The following is a 17,495-nucleotide window of genomic DNA, read 5'->3' on the forward strand; positions in this document are numbered from 1 at the left end:
ATGTGACAAGCTGCATGACAGTCTCAGGTTGTGAAAACAGCTGTCAAAGGACCCTTCACAGTGCTTTCAATAAACCACAGCTGTCTGTTCATCAAGCAGAACACTCACCTGTCTAGTCTTTGGGGCTGGGGTCAAAGCACCTGCCTCATCATCTCCTCGAGCTGCAACAGCACTGATCCAGGCCCTGTCATTGTCCAGCTAAAAGGCAGGTAAGAGGACCCAGAATCCTGACCCAGGTAGGAAGATACCAAGTTGGTGCATGAAAGTCAGGGGATGGAATGCCTCTGGCTGGGGTCCTGTGGGCCACTTGTGCCCTCGTGCATCTGCAGAGTTATGTGTTCATGACTGTTTCAATCAGAAATTAGAGAAAATAGTACCCCAAAGGGATAGAGATAGGTTATAAATGGGCTACACCTGTGGTTGCTGCTCTAAATACATAATGATACATAATTTTTTCATGTGAACTACCTAGAAATACAAAACTTACTAAATAAACTTCCTTTTAATACTATTTTCTTTGCAATCCAACAATAGTTAACAAAAACACAAAATAGTCAAGTGTGACACTTGAAATCATAAAACAATTATCCTTACCAAGAATAGAGGATCGTTCCCACCATAGATGTAAGCTTACTGCTTTCCTGTTTTTGCTTTGCCAGGCCAAAGTCAGCTACAATTCACAAAAAAAAGAGTAAAGTGTTACTGTGTTTCCCCAGGATTAGCAGTCCCTAGCCTGACAGGAGCCAAGTAACCAGTGCATTTCCCAGCAGACCACATGTTCCTCAGTATTCACAGGATACCCCTCCTCCCACTTCTTCTGTCTACTCCCAACCTCAGCTCATATGCACCATATAATACTGCGCTCGCTTTATATTCTGACATAATGGACTCTATGGCTTTAAAATCATCTAGCATAAGTCTTGCTAACTAAAGCAGATGGAAGTGTCAATTGATCTTGTGATTTTTTTTTTTTTTTACTTTAGAGTTCCCAGATAAATGCCTTCAAAACTGTATCTGACTAAAACAAAACAAAACAAAACAAACAAACAAACAAAAAACCAAGGTGGATGGGTGGATGTGGTGTCTTAGCCTGTGATCCCAGCATTAAATGAGACAGAACAGCAGGTGATACTCAGTGCACTACTGTCAAAAAAAAAAAAAAAAAAAAAAAGCAAAGGCAAAAGAAGAAAAAGGAAGATCAAAACAACAAAAAATGGACAACTAAAATGGTGAGATAATAATCTTAGTAAGTGTAGTATAATATTCTCCTCCTTGATAAACCACAGGTATGCAAATTATATGATCATTTTTAAAATATGTTTGGGCCTTGGTGACTAGATCCTTAAAGATTCAGCATTTTGGAGCTAAGGCAGTAAAGAGTTCAAGGCCAGCCTGGTCTACACAATGAGATCCTGCCTTAACGAAGGAAATAAAGAAAAATAAGGGAAGAGAAAGGACAGAAAAGGAAGGTCAGGGATGAGACAGTGGTGGTGGGGAAGAAAAGAAAATGAGGAGGCACAGGGGGGGTGGGGGGATAAACATTAAAAATAATATAAGCCTGAACAACCAGCATGGAGATCAGAGAGCTAGAAATTAAATACAATCTATTGACAGTAACCATCTTTATAAAAATTATATATATTAAAATTTAAAATAGCACAGTATAGTGGAGAAAAGTACAACAAAAAATTAAATAAATCAATATTAAATTACACACACACACACACATATATATATATATATATATATATATATATATATATACACATGTATATTATTTGATAGCTGGTCATAGGCTCCTGAAGAAGCCTGAAGTGAACGTGTAAAAAGCAAATGAAGTTCTGAATGAATGTGTATTGTTGACATGGGCAGCAACCAATGCCTAACAACAATTGACCATGTGTGCAAAAATCAGTAACTGCAGCTTCTTCCTTCCAGATATTTGCAGCCCAGACTGGTGCACCACAGAGATCTCCACCTAAGACCAACCCCTCCTCCTGAGCTCCACACAAAAAGCAGTTAAAGGGGGATGGGGGTGGGGACAACTGGGTGACACTCCTTCAGAGTAGACAGGGACCATCAGATGAAGCTTTTCAGTGTCTGTTTCTTTAGTGTCTGGCCTTCTTCATTCCCTTGACTCCCCAGTCAGGTTTATAGATCCAAGCCATGCTGGACACAGAGACTGGTATTTTGTTGTTTTCGCTTCCCACATTTCTAGCCCAGGGTCTTATGTTCTCAGTCTGGTGTAAAACTTACTATGTGGCTCAAGATGGCCTTGAACTTCTGAATCTCCTCCATCCCACAAGTGCTGTGATAATGCACATGAGCCACCCACCCCATTTATGCTCAGGATTAAAATCAGAGCTTTGCCATGGAAGCCTCATCAGTCAAACCACAACAGTCCTACAATAGCACATTTTTGATAAATTTAGAATTTCACATGTTTATAGGATACAGTATGCTAGCTCAATAGATATATCGATATATCATATCCATTAAAATCAAGATAATTATGTGTAGCAGCTGGTTGAGCTTGTGTGTCAACTTGACACAAGCTGGAGTTATCACAGAGAAAGGAGCTTCAGTTGAGGAAATGCCTCCATGAGATCCAACTGTAAGGCATTTTCTCAATTAGTGATCAAGGGTGGGAGGGCCCATTGTGGGTGGTGCCATCCCTGGGCTGGTAGTCTTGGGTTCTATAAGAAAGCAGGCTGAGCAAGCCAGGAGAAGGAAGCCAGTAAAGAACATCCCTCCATGGCCTCTGCATTAGTTCCTGCTTCCTGACCTGCTTGAGTTCCAGTCCTGACTTCCTTTGGTGGTGAACAGCAATGTGGGAAGCATAAGCTGAACAGACCCTTTCCTCCCTTCCCCCCAAAAATATCCAGATAATTTACATTTTTCTTTTTATTTAAATGAGCTTTTCATTGATACATTAAAATCTCAATGGGCTAATGTTATACTTTGATTTGTATACACATTGTATAATGTTTAATTGGGCTAAACACATTTATTCATCGTAGAAATATATAAAATCCTTTCTTCTGGCCTTCTGAGTCCACCATTTATTCATATGAGCAGGCTTATTTTTCCTGTTCTTCTCTCCCCTCATCTCCTTGGTATCTGGTTAACACTATGCTCTGGAGTTTATATGAGATCAACTTTCTTATATGCCATGTGCAAAAGAACCTCGGGATACTTGTTTTTCTGTGCCTGGCTTATTTCACTAATTGATCTATTTCTATCCAAGTTGCCATGTGATAGACAGAATTCTATTCATATAGCTGAATAATATTCAACTATTTACCCAGGCTATGTTTTCATATATCCATCAGTTAATGGCTGTCTCCATTTCTTACCTACTTGAATTCTACTGCAATAAACTGAGTGTCCAGTATCTCTTGTGAACACTAGCATTTGCCTGGGAGGGAGATCACTGGGCCAGATCACATGGTAGTCCTAGTGTAACATTCTGGGAACTTCCTTGGTGTTTGCCATAATCACCACACTACTTTCCATTCTGCATCAGGGCTGCCTTCCTCCCTTTCCTGGCCAGCAACTGCTCCCTTCCCCTCCCCAGCAGAGAGAGGGTAGCCACTTGTTAATATATTTTTAAGTTTGTGTACAAAACTACCTCTAATCTTTTTTTATCAGGGACACTCTTTTTTTGTTGTTGTTTGTTTGTTTGTTTGTTTGTTTGTTTTCTTTATATTTTTACATTAGATATTTTCTTCATTTACATTTCAAATGCTATCCCCAAAGTTCCCTATACCCTCCCCCCACCCAGCTCCCCTACCCACCCCACCCACTCCCACTTCTTGGCCCTGACATTCCCCTGTACTGGGGTATAAAGTTTGCAAGACCAAGGGGCCTCTCTTCCCAATGATGGCCGACTAGGCCATCTTCTGCTACATATGCAGCTAGAGACACAAGCTCTGGGGGTACTGGTTAGTTCATTTTGTTGTTCTACCTATAGGGTTGCAGACCCTTCAGCTCCTTGGGTGCTTTCTCTAGCTTCTCCATTGGGGGCCCTGTGTTCCATCCTCTAAATGACTGTGAGCATCCACTTCTGTATTTGCTAGACACTGGCATAGCCTTACTCGAGACAGATATATCAGGGTCCTTTCAGGAAAATGTTGTTGGCATATGCAATAGTGTCTGGGTTTGGTGTCTGATTATGGGATGGATCCCCAGATGGGGTAGTCTCTGGATGGTCCATTCTTTCGTCTTAGCTCCAAACTTTGTCTCTGTAACTCCTTCCATGGGTGTTTTGTTCCCTATTCTAAAGAGGAATGACATATCCACACTTTGGTCTTCCTTCTTCTTGATTTTCCTGGGTTTTGCAAATTGTATCTTGGGTATTCTAAGTTTCTGGGCTAATATCTGCTTATCAGTGAGTGCATAACAAGTGACTTCTTTTGTGATTGGGTTACATCACTAAGGATGATATCCTCCAGATACATCAATTTGCCCAAGAATATCATAAATTCATTGTTTTTAATAGCTGAGTAGTACTCCATTGTGTAAATTTACCACATTTTCTGTATCCATTCCTCTGTTGAGGGACATCTGGGTTCTTTCCAGCTTCTGGCTATTATAAATAAGGCTTCTATGAACATAGTGGAACATGTGTCCTTATTACCAGTTGGATCATCTTCTGGGTATATGCCCAGGAGAGGTATTGTTGGATCTTCTGGTAGTAGTACGTCTAATTTTCTGAGGAACCTCCAGACTGATTTCCAGAGTGGTTGTACAAGCTTGCAATCCCACCAGCAATGGAGGAGTGTTCCTCTTCCTACACATCCTTGCCAGCATCTGCTGTCACCTGAAGTTTTGATCTTAGCCATTCTGACAGGTATGAGATGGAATCTCAAGGTTGTTTTGATTTACATTTCCCTGATGATTAAGGATGATGAACATTTTTTCAGATCAACCTTTCAGTATTCCTCACTTGAGAATTCTTTGTTTAGCTCTGTATCCCATTTTTAATGGGGTTATTTGAATTTCTGTAGTCCAGCTTCTTGAGCTCTTTGTATGTATTGGATATTAGTCCCCTATCGCATTTAGGATTGCTAAAAATCCTTTCCCAACCTTTTGGTGGCCTTTTTGTCTTATTAACAGTGTCTTTTGCCTTACAGAAGCTTTGCAATTTCATAAGGTCCCATTTGTCAATTCTTGATCTTACAGCTCAAGCCATTGCTGTTCTGTTTAGAAATTTTTCCCCAGTGCCCATATCTTCAAGGCTTTTCCCCATTTTCTCCTCTATAAATTTCAGTGTCTCTGGTTTTATGTGGAGTTCTTTGATCCACTTAGACTTGAGCTTTGTACAAGGAGATAAGAATGGATCAATTCACATTCTTCTACATGATAACCGCCAGTTGTGCCAGGACCATTTGTTGAAAATGCTGTCTTTTTTTCCACTGGATTGTTTTAGCTCCCTTGTCAAAGATCAAGTGACTATAAATAGGTGTGTGGGTTCATTTCTGGGTCTTCAATTCTATTCCATTGATCTACCTGTCTGTTGCTGTGCCAGTACCATGTAGTTTTTAATCACAATTGCTCTGTAGTTCAGCTTGAGGTCAGGCATGGTGATTCCTCCAGAGGTTTTTTTATTGATGAGAATAGTTTTTGCTATCCTAGATTTTTTATTATCCCATATGAATTTGCAAATTGCCCTTTCTCAGTGAAGAATTTGGTTGGAATTTTGATGGGGATTTCATTGAATCTGTAGATTGCTTTCGGCAGGATAGCCATTTTTACTATATTAATCCTGCCAATCCATGAGCATGAGAGATCTTTCCATCTTCTGAGATCTTCTTCAATTTCTTTCTTCAGAGACTTGAGTTCTTCTCATACATATCTTTGACTTCCTTAGTTAGAGTCACACCAAGGTATTTTATATTATTTGTGGCAATTGTGAAGAGTGCAGTTTCTCTAATTTCTTTCTCAGCCCGTTTATCCTTTGCGTAGAGAAAGGCCATTGATTTGTTTGAGTTAATTTTATATTTAGGGAGAAAGTGGGCAGCCATGTCTGGTTATCAGGGACATTCTTTACTGGGGCAAAATGACATATTGTTATTGAATTTGGATTTTTCTGCAGATTAGTGATGTTGGGCCTTTTTGAATACCTGCTATTCACTTCTACATGTCCTTCAGAGGTAATTACTTTTCATTAGGTGCTTGGCTTTTGCTATTGATGTAGAGTGTGGTCCATGTGTCCTGGATACTGTCTCTGTGATTTGTCAATGCTCATCCTACTCACTCCTACACTCCAGACATCTCACCACCTTAGGATCATTTCCTAGGCTTTCCGGAAGCCTTTCAGTTTGATGGAATCATGTGTCAGATTTTGCTTTTTTTCCTGTGCTTTAGGATCCTACCCAAACATCCCAATGTTTTCAAACATTTTTCTATATTTACATCGTTTATTCCTTTTGGGTTGTTTTTTTTTTTTTTAACTGCTGAGAGAGGGCATTCGAGTCTTGTTCTGTTGCAGGTATGTATGTATTCAACTTTCTCAGAACATTAACTAATTAGTTAATTAATCTTCAATGAAAAGACTGTGTTTTCCAAATTCTGCTTTTATGATATGTATTCTTATTACATTGATCAAAATCTAGATGTATATACACGTATATAGACATATGGGTTTCTTTTTAGACTCTTAAATTCATTCCATTGATCTGACTACTTCTATGCCGATACCATGCTGTTTTGATTACTACAGCTTTGTTATGTAGTATACTGTATACTACAGTATAATGTGCATGTGACTAGCCTTCAAAATTACCCATTTTATAGATGTGAGAAAACTTGATGTCTTTCAGAGAAACATCAACAGTCAGATATTAACATCAGGCCAGGTGTATCCTCTTAGCTCACTGGCCAACCAGTTCACCCAACTATTCAACAACAGGTTCTCTGAGAGACTCTAAGAAAGTAATGTGAAGCGTGACTGTGGAGATAACCCAAACTCACATACAGTGTACACACACACACACACACACACACACACACACGAAAAATACATACTCATTAGAGTAAATGCACAGATCCCCTGGCAGTGTCTACTCCTTTCAGCAGAGTAGAAATACATTGGAACTCCCTTAATCACATAAAATACATATATAGAGGCGTATGACTAACACACTAGCTAATGTGGAAAGCCTGAATACATTGTTTCTAATTTCAAAACAAGTCAAGAACGTTGATGTCATAGCATATGCCCACTGTCCCAGGACTGGAGAGGCTGAAGCAGGAGGATTCTGAGTTCAAGGTGAACATGAGCAACATAGTGGTTTCAGGATCATAGTTTCAGGAATACATAGTAGAGATTTTGTCTCAAAAAATTACAAATTAGATTTAAATGTCAGGGCTAGCCACTTACATTTCTACCCAACATTCAACAATGGTTGCATGTGTGTTTTTATATGAAACAATACCTTGGATTTCTCTTGCAATAAAAATGATTAGAACAGGTTATAAGTGTATGTTTAATTTAATTTTTAAAAAATGATGAGTTGATGTTTCTCCTCCAAGGAAATGCTAGAGGATCCCAGCTGCTGTACCATCTAGTACTGGATCTAGATCAGTGCTTGCTTCTACAGAGGTTGTCATAGCATGAATGCAAGCCCAGGGCAGGTCTCTCTTGCTTGTCTTTGATGAGTGCTGTTATCTGCCAGTTTTCATGTTTATTTGATGTATGTGAATCACTCCTCAGCTTAGTTTCTGTTCATTTCTTTTTTACTATTTATGGTTGATAAATTTATTACTATGCTCTCTTCTTGGTCTGAAGCTTGTCCTTCCATCACTGTTTTTTGTTTGTATTTACAAGGCTTAATTTTCTTCTAGAAATTTTACAATTTAAGTGGTATGTTCTTTTTTTCTTATGAAGACTGTCTCACACTGTAACTCAGATGGCATCAGACTTGTAGAAATCTTCCCATTTCAGGCTCTATCTTGCTAGAATTACACATGACTTAAATTAAGTCTTTCCTATCGATCTCTGATCCTAAGCTAATTTTTAATTTTTACATATATTGCCCAAATTGCCAACTTTTGGTATCAATTTGACTGTACCAAAGAACCTCATCAAAATTGCCTTGTGATAAAGGGGTGGGCCTCTAGAATGTTTCTCCTTCCCGGCTACCCTGATAGAAAGCTTTGTAGTGGAAAAGACTAGAAGAGAGAAGGAGCATGGTGAGCAGAAAACCTGGGCAGCTCACTCCAGGGCCAGCCAGGCAGTCTTCTTCTGGCAACCACCCAGCTTCCCACATGTCTCACTGCACTCAGCAGATAGCACTTTATCATCTGCAGCCTAGCTGGATGCTACACTGGATCACAGCACTTTGCAGGGAGGTTGCCAGGATGGGCCATATCACACTAACAAGCAACTGCTGTCACAGGCATCCCATCCAGAAGTTCATCAGTAGAGTCCACTAATGCGGATCCAGGAGGTGTGTCAGCATCTTAGGTGTCTTTTTCCTCTGTTCAATCATACCTCACCACAGCAGCTTTGAGATCATTTCCTCCACTGTGGCAACAGTTTTGAAAACACTCTGAATTCCAACAGGTAGGTGTTATTTTTTTACTATGACTATTTTGGCAGCTTGTGACTAAAGCTTAGCACACAACAGCTTGGATGAGTTAGCAGAATGCAAGGACTACATCTTCTGATGTGGGCATGCTTGCTCTGGATTATTGGCTGTCAGAAGCTATCAAAGAGGCCACACAAAGGAGAGAAGCTTGCCAGTTTCAATCTGTGCTCTGGAGTTAACCCTTTGCCCCAGCTTTCCATACCCAAGTCCTGCAGAGAGAGCTGGTCTCTCAGGAGTACTGTCATACTTAAGTTCACAGATGAGACCACAACTATTGCTCCAACACCTGGACCAAGAGAGACCCACCAGGAGCCTACAGGCACCACAGAGCAGCCAGGGACAGAAGCACTCCAGTCTCTATCTGTGCCCCTGAACTAACCCTGTATAATAGCTCTCTATACCCAAATCCTGCCCCCCAGAAAAGCTGATCTCCCTAGAGTGCTGATACACCTAAGATCCCAGGCTCATAGGAGACACAAGCTACAGTCAGACAGCAAGAACAGCTAACACCAGAGATGAACAGAAGCCAATAAACTGTACCCTTCTTCAGCCTAGGCAGGCTGGTTCAGAACATTCGCCACTGAGGCAGGGCCATCTGCTGTGCTGCTTCTCATCCCTCTCCTTTGATGTGACACTGCCTGCCACATGCCTGAGGCCACACCAGTTCTCCAAGAGTTATCAGTAAACTGTGAATTTGGCAAGTTTCTGCTAAAAGGCTGTTCTGACAACTTCACAAGAAACTTGGCATGACTGGGGATGGGCTTCCCTCTTTATAAAGGGCAGACTACTGTTAAACATTTGAGCCTTGACCAGAATCCTGTCTTGGTTCCATCTCTCTCTTGTCTGCCTAGTTTCCCTTTCTTTAGCTCCAGGTTGACTCCCAGGCTCGAACCCAGACATGAGAGCCACAGGCCAGCCCCAACAATAAACAAGAGCAAGAACCTAAGCAACAGAAACAAAGGCTACTTGACATCATCAGAACACAGTTCTCCCAATACAGCAAGTCCTGGATACCCTAAGACACCAGAAAAGCAAGATTTGGATTTAAAATTACATCACATGGAAAGAGGACCTTAAGAAGGACATAAATAACTCCCTTAAAGAAATAAAGGAGAACATGGCTAAACAGGTATATGCACTTAAAGAGGAAACACAAAAATCACTTAAAGAATTGGAAAACACAACAAAACAGGTGAAGAAACTGAACAAAACCATCTAGAATCTAAAAATGGAAATAGAAACAATAAATAAATCACAAAGGGAGATAACACAGGAGATAGAAAACATAGGAAAGAGATCAGGAATCATAGATGCAAACATTACCAACAGAATACATGAGATAGAAGAGAGAATCTCAGGTGCAGAAGATCCATAGAAAACATTGACACAACAGTCAAAGAAAATGTAAAAGGCAAAAGGCTCCTAACCCAAAACATCCAGGAAATCCAGGACACAATGAGAAGACTAATAATAGGTATAGAAGAGAGGGAAGATTCGCAACTTAAAGCGCCAGTAAATATCTTCAACAAAATTATAGAAGAAAATTGCCTACCTACCTAAAGAAAAAGATGACCATGAACAATCACAAACCCTACAGAACTCCAAATAGACTGGACCAGAAAAGAAATTCCTCCTATCACATAATAATCAAAACATCAAATGCACAAAACAAAGAAAGAATATTAAAAGCAGTAAAGGAAAAATGTCAAGTAACATATAAAGGTAGACCTATCAGAATTACACCAGACTTCTTGCCAGAGACTCTAAAAGCCAGAAGATCCTAGGCAGATATCACACAGATCCTAAGAGAACACAAATAACACCCCAGGCTACAATTTCCAGCAAAACTCTCAATTAACATAGATGGAGAAACCAAGATATTTCCATGAGAAAACCAAATTTACACAATATCTTTCCACAAATCCAGCCTTACAAAGGATAATAGATGGAAAACTCCACCACAAGGAGGGAAACTAACCCTAGAAAAAGCAAGAAAGTAATCTTTCAACAAACCAAAAAAAAGATAACTACAAAATCATAATTCAACCTCTAGTAACAAAAATAAGAAGAAGCAACAATCTCTTTTCCTTAATATCTCTTAACATCAATGAATTCAATTCTGAATAAAAAGGCATAGACTAACAGACTGGATACAGAAATAAGATGCAGCATTGGACTGCATATAGAAAATGCATGGAAGTGACAAAGACAGACACTACCTCAGAGTAAAAGGCTGGAAAATTTTTTCCAAGCAAATGGTCCCAAGAAACAAGCTAGAACAGCCATTCTAATATGGAACAAAATAGACGTTCAATCTCAAGTTGTCAAAAAAGATAGGAAAGACACTTTATACTGGTCAAATAAATAACCTACCAAGATAAACTGTCAGTTCTGAACATCTATACTACAAATGCAAGAGCAAGCACATTCATAAAAGAAACTTTACTAAAGCTCCAAGCATACATTGCACCTCACAATAATGGTGGGAGACTTCAACACCCCACTCTTAGCAATGGACAGATCACGGAAACAGAAATTAAACAGAGAAATGGTGAAACTAACAGAAGTTAAAAACCAAAGGGATTTAACACATATCTATAGAACATTTCATCCTACAACAAAAAAGTATACTTTCCTCTCAGTACCTCATGGTACCTTCTCCAAAATTGACCATGTAATTGGTCACAAAACAGGCCTCAACATATACAAGAAGACTGAAATGATGCCATGCACCCTATCTGATCAACATGTACTAAAAAACAACAACAAAAACATGGCCCACATATACATGGGAACTGAACAAGCTCTACTCAATGATAATTTAGTGAAGGAAGAAATAGAAGAAAGAAATTAAAGAATTTTTAGAATTTAATGAAAATGAAGGCACAACATACTCAAATTTATGAGACACAATGAAAGCAGTCCTAAGAGAAAAACTCATGGCACTGAGGATCCCCAAAAAGAAATGAGAGAGCATACAGGAGCAACTTGACAGCACATCTGAAAGCTCTAGAACAAAAAGAAACAAATACATCCAAGAGGAGTAGATAGCAGGAAATGATCAAATGCAGGGCTGAAATCAACCAAGTAGAAACAAAAAGAACTGTACAAAGAATCAACAAAACCAGGAGCTGGTCCTTTGAGAAAATCAACAAGATAGATAAACCCTTAACCAGACTAAACAGAGGGCACAGAGACAGTATCCAAAGTAACAAAATCAGAAATGAAAAGGTAGACAAAACAAGCAAAGTAGAGGAAGCTCAAAAAATCATCAGATCCTACTACAAAAGCCTTTACTGAACAAAACTGGAAAATCTTGATGAAATGGATAATTTTCTAGATAGATACCAGGTTCCATAGATGAATCAGGAGCAGATAAACCATCTAAACAGTTCCATAACCCTTAAAGAAATAAAAGCAGTCATTAAAAGTTTCCCAATCAAAAAAAGGTCAGGACTAGGTGGGTTTTGTACAGAATTCTCCCTGACCTACAAAGAAGAACTAATACCAATACTCTTCAAACTATTCCACAAAATAGAAACAGAAGGAACTGTACCCAATTCATTCTATGAAACCACAATTACGCTTATATCTAAACCACACAAAGACCCAACAACAAAAAAAAAGAACTTCAGACCAATTTCCCTTATGAATATCAATGCAAAAATCCTCAATAAAATCTCGCTAACCGAATCCAAGAACATATCAAAACAAACATCTATCATGATCAAGTAGGCTTTATCCCAGGGATCCAGGGATGGTCCAATATACCGAAATCCATCAAGATAATCCACTATATAAACAAACTCAAAGAAAAAAAATCACATGATCATTTTAGTAGATGCTGAGAAAGCATTTGATGAAATTCAGCACCCTTTCATGATAAAAGTCTTAGAAAGATCAGGAATGCAAGGCCCATCCCTAAACATAGTAAAAGTAATATACAGGAAACCAGTAGCCAACATCAAACTAAATAGAGAGAAACTTGAAGCAATCCCACTAAAATCAGGGACTAGACAAGGCTGCCCACTCTCTCCCTACCTATTCAATATAGTACTTGAAGTCCTATCCAGAGCAACTAGACAATAAAAGGAGGTCAAAAGGATACAAATTGGAAAGGAAGAAGCCAAAATATCACTATTTGCAGATGATATGATAGTGTACTTAAGTGACACCAAAATTTCCACCAGAAAACACCTTCAGCTGATAAACAACTTCAGCAAAGGGGCTGGATATAAAATTAATGCAAACAAATCAGTAGCCTTCAAAGGATATACAGACTGAGAAAGAAATTAGGGAAACAACACCCTTCACAACAGTCACAAATAATATAAAATACCTTGGTGTGACTCTAACCAAGCAATTGAAAGATCTGTATGACAAAACTTCCAGTCTCTGAAGAAAGAAATAGAAAAATATCTCAGAAGATGGAAAAATCTTCCATTTCCAATGATTGCCATCAAAATTCCAACTCAATTCTTCATAGAGGTAGAGAGGGAAATTTGAAAATTCATTTGGAATAACCAAAAACCCAGGATAGTGAAAACTATTCTCAACAATAAAAGAACTTCTGGGGGAATCACCATTCCTGACCTCAAGCAATAGTGATAAAAACTGCATGGTATTGGTACAGAGACAGGCAGGTAGTTCAATGAAATAAATGAAGCCACACACCCATGGTCACTTGATCTTTGAGAAAGGAGCTATAACCATTCAGTGGAAAAAAGACAGCATTTTCAACAAATGGTGCTGGTTCAACTGGAGGTCAGCATGTAGAAGACTGCAAACTGAACCGTTCTTATCTCCTTGTACAAAGATCAAGTCCAAGTGGATCAAGGACCTGCACATAAAACCAGAGACACTGAAACTTATAAAGGAGAGATTGGGGGAAAGCCTCAAACACATGGGCACAGGGGAAATTTTCCTGAACAGAACATCAATGGCTTATGCTCTTAAATCAAGAATTGACAAATGGGACCTCATAAAATTACAAAGCTTCTGTAAGATAAAGGACACTCAATAGGACAAAATGTCAACCAACAGATTGGGAAAGGATCTTTACCAATTCTATAAGCTATAGAGGGTTAGTATCAAATATATACAAACAACTCAAAAACTTAGACCCCAGACAATCAAATTAACCTATTTTAAAATGGGGTACAAAACTGAACAAAGAATTTTCAGCTGAGGAAACTCAAATGGTCCAGAAGCACCTAAAAAAATGTTCAACATCCTTAGTCATCAGGGAAATGCAAATGAAAACAACCATGAGATCCCACCTCACACCAGTCAGAATGGCTAAGATCAAAAACTCAGGTGACAGCAGATGCTGGTGAAGATGGGGAGAAAGAGGAGCACTCCTCCATTCTTGGTAAGATTGCAAGCTGGTACAACCACTCTAGAAATCAGTCTGGAGGTTCCTCAGAAAATTGGACATAGTATTACCTGAGGACTCAGCCACTCCTGGGTATATACCCAAAAGGTGCTCCAATATATAACAAGGACACATGCTCCACTATGTTCATAGCAGCCTTATTTGTAATAGCCGGAAGCTGGAAAGAACCCAGATGCCCCTCAACAGAGGAATGGATACAGGAAATGTGGTACATTTACACAATGGAGTACTAGTCTGCTATTAAAAATTATGACTTCATGAAATTAACAGGCAAATGGATGCAACTAGACAATATCATCTTGAGTGAGGTAACCCAGTCACAAAATGACACACATGGTATGCACTCACTGATAAGTGTATAATAGCCCAAAAGCTTGGAATACTCAAGATACAATTCACAGACCACATACATGAAGCTGAAGAAGAAGGAGAATCCAAGTGTGGATGCTTCAATCCTTCTTAGAAGAGGTAACAGAATTCTCACAGAAGTAAATACAGATACAAAGTGTGGAGCAGGGACTGAAGGAAAGGTCATCCAGACTCTGTCTCACCTGTGGATCCATCCCATATACAGTCAACAAACCCAGACATTATTGTAGATGGTAAGAAGTGCTTGCTGACAGGAGTCCGATATAGCTGTCTTCTGAGATGTTATGCCAGAGCCTGACAAATACAGAGGCAGATGCTCACAGCCAACCATTGGACTGAGCACAGGGTCCTCAATGGAGGAGTTAGAGAAAGGACTGAAGGAACTGAAGGGGTTTTCAACCCCATAGGAAGAACAACATTATCAACTAACCAGTCCTCCCTAAATCTCAGGGACTAGACCACCAACCAAAACATGGATTGACCCATAGCCCCTGCTGCATATGTAGTAGTGGATGTCCTTGTTGAGCATCAATGGGAGAAGAAGCCCTTGGTCCTATGAAGGCTTGATGCCCCAGTGTAGGGAAATGCCGGGGCAGGAAGTCAGGAGTGTGTTGGCAGGAGCACCCTCATAGAAACGGGGGAAAGGGAGGGGATAAGTGGTTTCTGGAGGGGAAACCGGGAAAGAGGATAACATTTGAAATGTAAGTAAATAAAATATCCAATAATAAAAAAATTGCATGATAATCTCATAAGATGCTGAAAAAGCTTTTACAAAATCCAATACCCCTTCATGTTAAAAGTTTTGGAGAAATCATAGATACAAGGTGCATACCTAAACACAATAAAGAAAATATACAGCAAGCCAATATCCAATTTAAAGTAAGTTCCCTAAAATCGGGGACAAGAAAAGACTTCGCACTCTCTCTGCACCTATTCAATATAGTACTTGAAGTTCTAGCTAGAGCAATAAAACAACTAAAGGAGATTAAAGGGATAAAAATTGGAAAGGAAGAAGTCAAAGTATCACTACTCATAGATCATTTGTTAGTATATATAAGTGACCCCAAAAATTCTACCAGAGAACTCTGACAGCTGATAAATATCTTCAGCAAAATGGCTTGATATAAAATTAACTCAAAAAAATTCAGTAGCCCTCTTTTTATACAAATGATAAATGAACTGAGAAAGAAATTAGCAAAATAATACCCTTTACAGTAACCACAAATGACACAAAAATATTTTGGTGTAACTTTATCCAAACAAGTGAAAGGTCTATATGACAAGAAATTCAAGTCTCTGAAGAAAGAAATTGAAGACCTCAGATGATGGAAAGATCCCCCATGCTCATGGACTGGTAGGATTAAAATAGTAAAAATAACTATATTACCAAAAGCATTCTACAGATTCAACGCAATTCCAATCAAAATTTCAACTCAATTCTTTACAGACCATCAAAAACAATCCTTATCTTTATATGGAAAAAAAAACAGGATAGCTAAAAGAATCCGATACAATAAACAAACTTCTGGAAATAACACCTTCCTGGATTTCAAACTATACTACAGAGCAATAGCAATAATAATAATAATAATAATAATAATAATAATAATAAAGACACATGGTAGACAGGTTGATCAACAGAATAGAATCCAAGATCTAGCAATAAACCAAAGCACCTTCAGACACTTGGTTTTTTACAAAGAAGCCAAACCATACATGGAAGAAAGAAAATAAATGATGCTAGTATAACTGGATATCTGCATGTAGAAGAATGCAAATAGATCCTTATTTATCACCCTGCACAAAACAAGTCCAAGAGGATCAAAGACTAAACCAGATACACTTTAATAAAAGAGAAAGTGGGGAATAGCCTTGAACACATTGGTACAGGAGATAACTTCCTGAGCAGAATAGCAATCGCTCAGGCACTAAGATCAACAGTTGATAATTGGAACCTCAGGAAACTGAAAAGCTTCTGTAAGGCCAAGGCCACCATCAATAGAACAAAAGGGCAGCCTGCAGATTGAGAAAAGATACTCACCAACCTTATATCCAACAGAGGACTAATATCCAAAATACATAAAGAACTCAAGAAATTAGACAACAACAAACCAAATAACCCAATTTAAAAATGGGGTAGAAAGCCAAACAGAGAGTTCTCAAAGGAGAAATTCATAAAGACAAAAACATTTAAAGAAATGTTCAACATCCTTAGTGATGAGGGAAATGCAAATCAAAAGGACGCTAAGATTCCATCTTATACCCGTCAGAATGACTAAAATTCAAAACTTAAGTGAGAATACATGCAGGCCAGGATGTGGTACACTCCAAGAAGTACACTATTCCATTGCTGGTGGGAGTGTGAATTTTTCAATCACTTTGGAAATCAATTTGTAATTTCTCAGAAAACTGAGAATACTTCTACCTTAAGATCCAGTTATACTATTCCTGAGCATATACCTAAAAGATGTCCCACTATACCACAGGCACATTTGTTCAACTATGCTCATAGCAGCTTTATACATAATGCCCAGAAACGGGAAACAACCTAGATATCCCTCAACAGAAGAATGGATAAAGAAAATGTAGTATATTTATTCAATGGAATACTACTTAGTTATCAGAAATAAAGACATCATGAAATTTGTGGTCAAATGGATGGAATCAGAAAATATCATCCTGAGTGAGGTAACTCAGACCCAGAAAGACATACATGATATGTAATCAATTATAAGTAGACATTAATCATAAAGTGCAGAATAACCATGCTACAATCCACAGACTCAAAGAAGCTAAGTAACAAGGAGGGTCCAAGGGAGGATGCTTGAATCTCACTCAGAAGGGGAAATAAGATATACTTCCAAAGTGAATAGAGGGAGAAAACTGGATGGGAAGAGGTGGGAAGGGGTGGAGGTGGGGATACGTTGAGGTATAGTAGAGGGCTAAGAAAGAGAACAGAAACCAGTGGGAGTGGGGCATTTTTAGGATGAGCTGCAGACCTAGGATAGGTTCTGAGGTGTCTGTTGGGGTGACCCTAGCTGAGACTCCTAGCAGTAAGGAATATGGAAACTGAATTTGCTCTCTCCTGTAGACAGGCAGAACTTCCAGTGGAGAGAAAGGGATACCAACCCAGCTAC

The 17,495-nt window shown here is 38.9% G+C and overlaps 1 protein-coding gene across 2 annotated transcripts in view; it reads right to left on the reverse strand.

Moving 5' to 3' along the window:
- Positions 1-17,495, reverse strand: part of Nek10 (NIMA related kinase 10) — a 233,251-nt gene that overhangs the window by 146,069 nt on the left and 69,687 nt on the right. For both annotated transcript variants that reach the window (XM_085828353.1, XM_085828354.1), the window contains one exon: positions 595-670. In XM_085828353.1, the coding sequence (XP_085684479.1) occupies positions 595-670 (76 nt within the window). The remainder of the gene's footprint in view (positions 1-594; positions 671-17,495) is intronic.

The sequence above is a fragment of the Mus caroli genome, unplaced genomic scaffold (genome assembly GCF_978045245.1).
Source record: "Mus caroli unplaced genomic scaffold, Mus_caroli_1 scaffold_12, whole genome shotgun sequence".
NCBI lineage: Eukaryota > Metazoa > Chordata > Mammalia > Rodentia > Muridae > Mus > Mus caroli.